At 45.7% G+C, this 9,394-nt stretch overlaps 1 protein-coding gene across 1 annotated transcript in view; it reads right to left on the bottom strand.

Annotated features, from left to right (window-relative positions):
* Positions 1 to 2,786: 2,786 nt before the first annotated feature.
* LOC103279880 (ferritin heavy chain) overlaps positions 2,787 to 9,394 on the bottom strand; it is a 16,631-nt gene continuing 10,023 nt past the window's right edge. The window contains exons 2-3 of the mRNA XM_008117014.3: positions 5,874 to 6,009; positions 2,787 to 3,776 (exon numbers count right to left, since the gene is read on the bottom strand). Of these exons, the coding sequence (XP_008115221.2) occupies positions 3,652 to 3,776; positions 5,874 to 6,009 (261 nt within the window). The 3' untranslated portion in view covers positions 2,787 to 3,651. The remainder of the gene's footprint in view (positions 3,777 to 5,873; positions 6,010 to 9,394) is intronic.

Raw genomic sequence — 9,394 nt, 5'->3', positions numbered from 1 at the left:
AATATGGTGTGATTGGGAGGCATCCTGGGCAAGGACTCATCGGAGCCAAAGTGACTCCTGGGCAGAAATCAGAGGGGTTTCTCCCAAAGGCCCAGGATCCCTTGCCCTTGCCTTGGGTTCAGAACATGCGTTGCTCACGGTGGCATCCCAGCCAAAGGAAAGAGTTCATAGAATCATAGAATGATGAGAGACCACATGGGCCATCTAGTCCAACCCCAATCTGCCATGCAGGAAAAGCACAATCAAAGCACCCCCGACCATCCAGCCTCTGTTTAAAAGCTTCCAAGGAGCTTCCACCAGACTCGGAGGCAGAGAGTTCCACTGCTGAACAGCTCTTCTTATAGTCAGGAAGTTCTTCCTAATGTTCAATGGACTCTCCTTTCCTGTAATTTGAACCCATGGCTCCTAGTCCTAGTTTCAAGGGCAGCAGAAAACAAGCCTACTCCCTCTTCCTTAGGACATCCTCTCACATAAATGTACACAGCAATCACATCTCTTTCTCTCATAAAATCATAGAATCATAGAGGTGGAAGAGACCTCATGGGCCATCCAGGCCAACCCCGTTCTGCCAAGAAGCAGGAAAATCGCATTCAAAGCGCCCCCGACAGATGGCCACCCAGCCTCTGCTTAAAAGCCTCCAAAGAAGGAGCCTCCACCACAGTCCGGGGCAGAGAGTTCTACTGCTGAACAACTCTCTCTCACAGTGAGGAAGTTCTTCCTGATGTTCAGGTGGAATCTCCTTTCCTGTAGTTTGAAGCCATTGTTCCATTGCGTCCTAGTCTCCAGGGCAGCAGAAAACAAGCTCCCTCCCTCCTCCTTATGACTACCCCTCACGTATTTATACATAATGTTTCCTCTCAGCCTTCTCTTCTGCAGGCTAAACATGTCCAGCTCTTTAAGCCTCTCCTCATAGGGATTCATGGTCTCTGACCCTTTAATCCTTTTAGTTGCCCTCTTCCTCGAGACACCTTCCAGCTTGGAGTCAATACCTCTTTTGAACTGTATTGTCCAAAATTGGACACAATATTATTCCAGGTGAGCTCTAACCAAAGCAGAATAGAGTGGCACCATGACTTCCCTTGATATGGACACGAGACTCCTTTGGATGCAGCCTAGAATCCCATTGGCTTTTTAGCTGCTGCGTCACACTCTTGGCTCATGTTCAGCTTGTTCTCCATGAAGACTCCAAGATCTTTCTTACATGTTGTTGAGCCAGACGTCGCCCATCCTGTATCTTTGCATTTCATTTTTAGTGCCTAAGTGGAGTGTGTTGCATTTGTCCAACCCCCTTCTGCCATGAAGGAAAAGCACAATCAAAGCAGCCCTGACAGATGGAGGGACCATCAAAGCCTCCCTGCCTCCTCTTGCGTGGGTTCTGACAGCCCGGGCTCTCCGAGGCACCACTACGGCACTGCTGCTTTTCAGAGGCTCTCCAGATGTTCTCCAAAAGCCTCACTAATATTGGGCAAATATGTCTGTGTTTTGTGTCAGAATGTGACACTCGTTGGGTCTTCAGCTTCCGCCCTCCTCCTGTTTGCTGTCGGTGGTGCAACTGTCTCATCCCTGACAGCATTCTTCCAGAAAGAGAAAGAAATCAGTGTGGGGCTGACATCACTCATCCGCTCCATCAGTCCGCACACCTGGGTTAGGATGGCCATCAAACAGACAGAAGGACAGCTCTACTGCGGGCTCCACAGGCTCTGCATCCACAGATCAACCAACCACAGTTCAAAAATATCAAAATCCCCAAAAGCAAACCTTGGTTTTGCCATGACTTGAAATGTAAGCATTTTAGTAAGTACAAAATGCCTTTATGTTTCTGTAGAAAACAATATTTCTGTATTCCTGGGGGAAGTTTGATGACTCAGCCTGTGGACAGGCACAACGCATGCCTTTTCTTTGTCTCTCTTCCTCCAAGAAACAAGATGCTTATGTACATACGTGCATAAAGTGCCTTCTTCAGCAGAGACTCACACCCCTTTCTATAGATGCCTCCCATTTCACAGATCGCCAGTCTCTCTCCTGCCCTTGTTGGAGTTGTCTGCCATTTTTCTGCACTATTGCATATCATGGGATTTGAGCATTCATGGAGTCTCCTGGAACCAAATCCCAGCAGATACCAAGGGCCCACTGCACGTTCATAGAGTTGCATGGCAATTACACCATTCCTGTAAACTATTGTGGTGAACCAGGGCTTTGGGGGACCTAGTTTCAGTTCCCTATGAGGTCCCTATGTTCAGCCCTGGAGCCCCTCCAAGTGACCATGGGCCAGTCACAGAATCTCAGCCTTGGAGGAAGGGACCTCCTTTGAGGAAATCTTGGAAATGATCTATGGCTTCTGTGATGGACTGGGAGACTAAGTTCGAATCCTTTCTCAGCCATGGACATCTTCTGGGTGACCTTGGGCAAGTCCCACTTTCTCCACCCGAGAGGAAGAGAATGAATGGTGCCAATCCTCTTGGAAAGCCTTTCACTCAAAACACTCACACAGGGTTTCCATGTACAAAGCACATGGAAGAACATGCAGGTCAGGAATAGGACTCCACGTTCACCTGCACATCTACCGCCAAGACACCGCATTTGGAGGGCTATCATACTCAGATAACGAGGGATCGGCTAAGTACCAGCTGTGCTACAGCCCAGCCCCCAGTCACTATGACTCCATAACTCTATGACAGGATTTCGGACAATGTGGTGGACCCCTTGGACCTTGGGTTGCATGATGGGAAACAGTGTTGCGGAATTTCATTTGGATGCAGGTGAAGAAAGCACACTGACAGCAGAAGTTGTCTTCCAGATAGTTTACTTTTGGCCAAGAGTAGGTGACAATGTTAGCTAATGCCCAGAAAATGCAATGCCACCCCTTGCCTATAGTGGTTTCCCAATATATACAATTTTACGGAAGCATGCGCAGAAAGCTAACTGACAATGGAATTTGCTGACTATTATTATCCTTTTGGACATGCGTAGTTGCCTTGTAACTTATATAACTCATTACTCATCACATCAGGTGAAGTGTCCATAGTTTGCTCCACGTATGCACTATCCTCAGGTGACATGTTCATACTTCATCCTACATATGCATCATCCAGCAGCCAAATCATTACTGCAGTTTGCATGACCTTATATTGTGAGCAAAGAGCAAATGTCAGGCAGAACATGTCCTATCAACACTTTCATGGAAAAACAAGATTTTTGAGTAAGAGTCATCTAGGTAAGGGATTTTTAGGGTTTTTAAATAAAATATTCAAGAGCTGCTCCATTAACAGGATGGTGTTCATGTACTTTGTGCCAATGACAGGATTTCAAGGGCTGGAGCTTGCATTACCAACTATCCTTTGTTGACAGGCCCTCCTCCATGCATGTCCCACAAAGGGTAGGAGCCTTGTTCAGTTTTCACATGGCAATTCTACCTTGGCCAGTCACAGGTTGCAGCTCATCTCTTGTTTGGAAAGGCACAGGTTTTTGTTTCTCATCTAATTGAAAGTAATTCTGGCATCAAGAGCAGTACTGGTATCGCCTCTGGGACCAGAAAGCAGTGTTCGCAGAGGCCTAGAGCCGTTCTACGCTTCCCTCTCTTTCCCGGCTCCCCTTCCAGACATTACTTATTCATCACCTCCTTCGCTGGGGAGTTTCTAATCCCAGTTGGAGTTATTTGGTGTTTTGTTCGGGGGCATAAATTACCCGCCAAAACAATCCTTGTGATTTTTCATTTTGGAGAACCTGTGGCACAAAAGGATGCTCATTAACTCGGGCGCCGAGGAGGAGAATCGCATCTGCAAAAAAAGAAAGAGAAAAGCCGATAAGCAGCTGTTGTCCGGAGGAAAAAAAACAGGGCCAGATGGAAATGGAAATATAGTTGCTTTGAGTAAACATCAATGTTTGTGCATGCGTGTATAGAGATATAGGTATATATATAACCTGAGCTTTATTGTGTCGTTCTGGCCAGAGCGGAGACATTGAATCAGTTAGATTTACCTCACTATTCAGCATTCAAGGCCTATAGGTCTGCTCTGGTTGGAATCCATCATCATGATTTCTGCCTTATATATATGTATAGCTAGCTAGCCCAGTTTTCCATACAGTAAAACACATTCCTAGCTAGACTGCAGTTACCTGAAACTATGGATATGACCAAATGGTATTAAACGGAGTTTGCTTCTGTGTCCTAAACACCAGAGAATTGCATTGCAGGACCTAGAGATCTCCTCTAGAGTAGGCATGGATGAACTTGGGCCCGCCAGGTGTTTGGGACTCCAACTCCCACCATTCCTGACAGCCTCAGGCCCTTTCCTTTTCCCCCTCAGCCACTTAAGCGGCTGAGAGGGGAAATGAAGGGGCCTGAGGCTGTTAGGAATGGTGGGAGTTGGAGTCCAAAACACCTGGTGGGACCAAGTTCACCCATGCCTATTCTAGAGGAATCGCTAGATTATCCAGGGCGAATGTAGCAAATTCTTGCACAAATGCAAGTAAAGTGGCACCATGAGCTCCACCTCTATGGGGCTCTTTCTGTATGAATTAATTATCACACTTATTGTAATCATAAGTGTTATTAGGCCTGGAAAAATAGAAATTCCAGGTTCCTCATCATCATCCTCATCCTACATTTCCTATTCTTCTGCTCCTCCTCTTTCGCCTCTTTGCAAGGCAAGAAACGAAAGACTCTGGGGTGCCGAAAGATCAGTTTTCTATCAGCCCATTATGAGAGGGGGCTTCCCAGGCTCCCCTTCCCATGCACTTTAAGGAAGCTTTTTCTTAGCTGCTGTTTCTTTCTACTCTAGAGGAGGTGTTCGGCTGCAGGCACAGGCAGCTGTGCGCACTTTCTGGGCCTGCATGCCACACACACAATCTCCTTGGAAAGAGCATGCATGTGTGGCATGCAGGCCCAGAGCTACCAGTACCTGCAGCCAAGTGCCTCCTCTAGAGTAAGAATTTATTACTCTAGAGGACGTGCTCGGTTGCAGACACTGGTAGGTGTGTGCGCTTTCTGGGCCTGCATGCCTCACACACACACTCCTTGGAAAGAGCATATGTTTGTGGCATGCAGGCCCAGAGCTGCAAGTACCTGCAGCCGAGTGCCTCCTTCTAGAGTAAGAATTTCTTACTCTAGAGGACGTGCTCGGCTGCAGACACTGGCAGGTGTGCACGCTTTCTTGGTCTGCATGCCACACACACGCTCTCCTTGGAAAGATGTGTGTGCAAGCCCAGACCTACCAGTACCTGCAGCCGAGCACCTCCTCTAGAGTAAGAATTACTTACTGTAGAGGAGGCGCTCAGCTGCAGGCACTGGCAGGTGCACGGTTTCTGGGCCTGCACGCCACACACACACACACACACACACACACACACACACTTTCGAAGGCACGGAGGCAAGTTCTGGGAGACGCTGCAAGCATATGCATTTTCTCTCCCGGGGCATTTAAGGAAGCTTCCTACTTCCAGGTAAGGCAGAGCGATGACCTCCTGGAAGAGGAAGGTAGTTTTCAAGGAATTAGGGTTTACTTTTTGTTTGCTGGAGGATTAATACAAAGATGAATCTGTGATGCCAAAAAGCAGGGTTAGAACCGGGATCGGCTCCCGCTTGCTTTCATGGCGAGCTGATTTTCATACCAGGAGGGGGGTTCCCATTACGTGCTCCTGAATTACTGAAAAACTAAAGAAGCAAAGGAAACGGGAGAAACGAATTTCACATACAACTCTAGTAGCTAGCACTAATGTAAAAGCATGAAAGTGGGAATAGGTGTAGTGCTCACCCCCATCAAAAGTCACGCCTGTGTCAGGCAGTTAATACCCTCTGTGAACCAAAAGGCCTTCTTCAAAGATAGCGGCCAGGATCCTGCGCATGACCTTGGTGGTGCATAACTGTGACTTACTTGCTCCGATGTCAAAGTGATAGGACATAGACAAGTACGCAGAGCTAGCATCGTGTTCCAAGTTAATGAGTCTGCTCACAGCAGGTTCATACTCTGCCTGGTAGTTCTGGTGTATTTGGGAAGCCATTGATTTGTCCTGAGGGAAATAACAGAGCAAAATAACAAGTAAAATCAAACACCGCTATAGAAAATATTCCAGGGAATCCTTCTGGTGCCCTTCAGAGTGCCATCCACAATCCGCCAGCAGGTATCAAACTGTTGTGCCTGCTTCCGATAATGAACTGGGAGTTGGACTGCAGGGCCTGACTTCTCTTCCAAGGCCAAGACTGGCTCTGCTCTGGTTTGAAATGGAGTCTATCGTAAATGCAGAGCCAGAGACGAGTGAGCAGCCATCCAGGACAAAGAGGAAATGGAAGAAGCATAGAGTCAGAAGAGGCCCCAAAGGCGATTCAGGCTAAACCAATGATGGGCAACCTTTTGCGCTTGGTGTGTCAAAATTCACCAAAAAAACCTAGCATGATTTGGGTGGTGTGTCACTTTGAGGAAAATAATAATAATTTCGCAATATGTACAGTTTAAATAACAAAAATATATAATTATAATATATATCTGTATTTAATAAATCAAAAACTATTTACTACCCTTATTTCCAGGTACAACAATCTATGGTACCTCGTGCACTTTCCACGCTGATTTCTCTCTATTCTAGTTTCAATATAGTCATGAATAATAAATAATATAATAATAATATACTAGTAATAATATAATAATATACTACAATAATAATAGAATAATGTAATGTGCATAATTCCCATGGAGTAAACAACAAAACCACTCAACCAAATCACAGTAATTTGGCCACAAAATACATAGTCATCCAATCAATCTGCATGCGGCAGCGTTTCAGCAAAAATGGCCAGGTGTGTCAGTGCTGACATGCGTGTCATAGGTTGGCCATCACTGGTCTAAACTGTCTTGACAGATGGCCATCCATCCTCTGTTTGAAAACCTCCAGAGCAGGAAGGGGACTCCACTGGACTCCCAGGCAGCAGCAAAGAGCTCTGACCCACAGGAAGTTCTTCCCAATGTTTAGCTGGGGTCTCTTTTCTGGTAGTTTATTCCAGTCTCTGGAGATCCAGAAACCAGTCTTGCTCCCTCCTGAATATAACCTCCTGTCACATACATAAACAAGGCTCTCTTTTCCTTTTCTCTCCACCTTCTCTTCTTCTCCAGGCTCAACATCCCCAGCTCTTGAAGGGGTTCTGTGGCTTCCAGACATTGGAGCATTTGGGTGGCCCTTCTCAGGAGACCTTCCAGCCTCTCTGTCTCCTCCTTGAGTTGTGTTGTGATATGATTCCAAGTGAGCTTTTGGACAAAACAGAAGAGAGTAGACTATGGTTTCCCTCCGTGTAAACACTCAGCTCCTCTTAATGCAGCCTAGAATAGCATTGGCCTTTTCAGCTGATGCACCACACTCTTGACGCAGGTGTGGAAAGTGTGGAAAGCAGTCCAAGGGGCTCTTGCTCATAAATGGGAAGCATAAAAAGAACCAAGGAAAGAAGATGTTGGTCAAAGAGCCCGACACCTGAAGGGGACTCACATTATATACATTTAGGGCAAACATTCAATGCCCATATACACATAGAACTGAGACAGAGACAGACACAGAGGCAATTTGTTCCATCTTTCTCTCTCCTGCGTGACTCACTGTGAGTATCTGTCTATTCTGTACGTGACCCTCTGTTTAATTGTGCAGTACTTACTTTGAAAGTAGTTGTTCCACTTCATAAACTTCGTTCTTGTGGCTGCCACAAACTAGGTTGGATTGGTTGAGACTTGATGAGACATTCATTGGAAACTATAGTGAAATGTGCTGCAGAATCTCCCATGAAAATGAAGTGTTTGCAGTTTCCATGTTTTTATGATAGAACCAATTAGGAAATGACATTTATAACCCAGGAAGAGAAATCATGTTTTACATAGTGTATGTAATCCTAAGGCCCTTTACACATAACAGCATTGCAATTTGTGAGGCCAAGGACCCTCCCTGTCCTATAGGCTTGCATTTTGGTTTTTGTAGCCTCCGTGTCATGTTTTGGCCTCGGCTCTGTTCAATCTGCCATTCCGAAGCTCTTAGCCTTTGGCTGCGATGCTGGAGCCGCGAGTCCATCTGCCACATCCGCCATATGGGTGCAGCTGTGCAGTTTGGCCAAGATGAAGCAAAGGGAGATGGATCTGCGAGGCCAAAGAGCAAAGGAGAGCAAGCAAGCACAGCCCGGGTTTCGCCACTGAAGAAGCGCCTCTCGCCGCTTGGCATGGAACTGTGTCCAATTGGCCGGATTAGTTCATTTTCACTGCGGAAGGAGAGGAGCGACTGGGAGCCGGCGATAGGCACTTCAAAGGCCCAGAGACGCGGCCAAAGGCTTTGTGGCCTTGCAGAGATTGCAGGCACGTGCCATCCATGGCACCAAGAGTCCGGGAAAAGGGCTGGGCTGCTAGTAAACTTGGCTTTTCCTATTATTATTATTATTATTATTATTATTATTATTATTATTATCCCACTTTTCTCTTCTAAAGGAGACTCAAAGCAACAAACAATACAACAGTCTTGAGGAGAGGTAGGTAACATCATCATCATCATCATCATCATCATCATCATCTATATATATAAAAGAGTGATGGCATCAAGGCAGCGGACAAAACAACAAAACTACAGGCCCCCCAACCTCGAAATTTGACAACACAACCCATCATTCACAGCTCTAGGTTGATACAACAAAAAGAAAAGAAAAATAAAGTCCTAATTACAGGGAGAGGAATAATAGTTTTTATCCAATTGCTGCCAGTTAGAAGGCTAAGCTCCACCCACTTGGTCTCCTAGCAACCTACTCAGCCCAGAGGACAGGCACAGTTAGGCCTCACTTAGGTCTCTTCTACAGATTATCAGATTTTAACTGGATTATATGGCAGTGTAGACTCAAGGCCCTTCCACACAGCTATATAACCCATTTAGAATCTTATATTATCTGCTTTGAACTGGATTATCTTGAGTCCACACTGCCATATAATCCACTTCAGTGTGCATACTAAACATAAAGACAACCATACAACAGACATTCAATACCACCACTACCTCAACAATTTCTCACCAACACCACCAGACAACGCCACAGCAACGCGTGGCTGGGCACAGCTAGTCATTATATATATAGATGTGGGTCCTTGCATAGCAACTGTGGCATAATGCACATATTATTATTATTATTATTATTATTATTATTATTATTATTATTATTATTATTATTATGACACAGCAAACAAGATAGATATGCTGGATTTCATTTCACAAAACCACAAGTCGAACACTTCCCAAGGGTCTAGGACTGTGTGATGTATTTTCGGATGATGTGCACAGATCCCAGTAGGGTGGCCTTTTGCAGTTGGCAGATCATAATTTTGTCAATGTATATTGTTTCCAAATGCCAGCTGAGATCGTTTGGCACGGCACCCAATGTGCTGAT

This window comes from Anolis carolinensis, chromosome 1, assembly GCF_035594765.1.
Source record: "Anolis carolinensis isolate JA03-04 chromosome 1, rAnoCar3.1.pri, whole genome shotgun sequence".
Taxonomy (NCBI): Eukaryota; Metazoa; Chordata; class Lepidosauria; order Squamata; family Dactyloidae; genus Anolis; species Anolis carolinensis.
The sequence above is the reverse complement of the archived record's forward strand: the minus strand, read 5'-3'. Positions and strand labels throughout refer to the sequence as shown.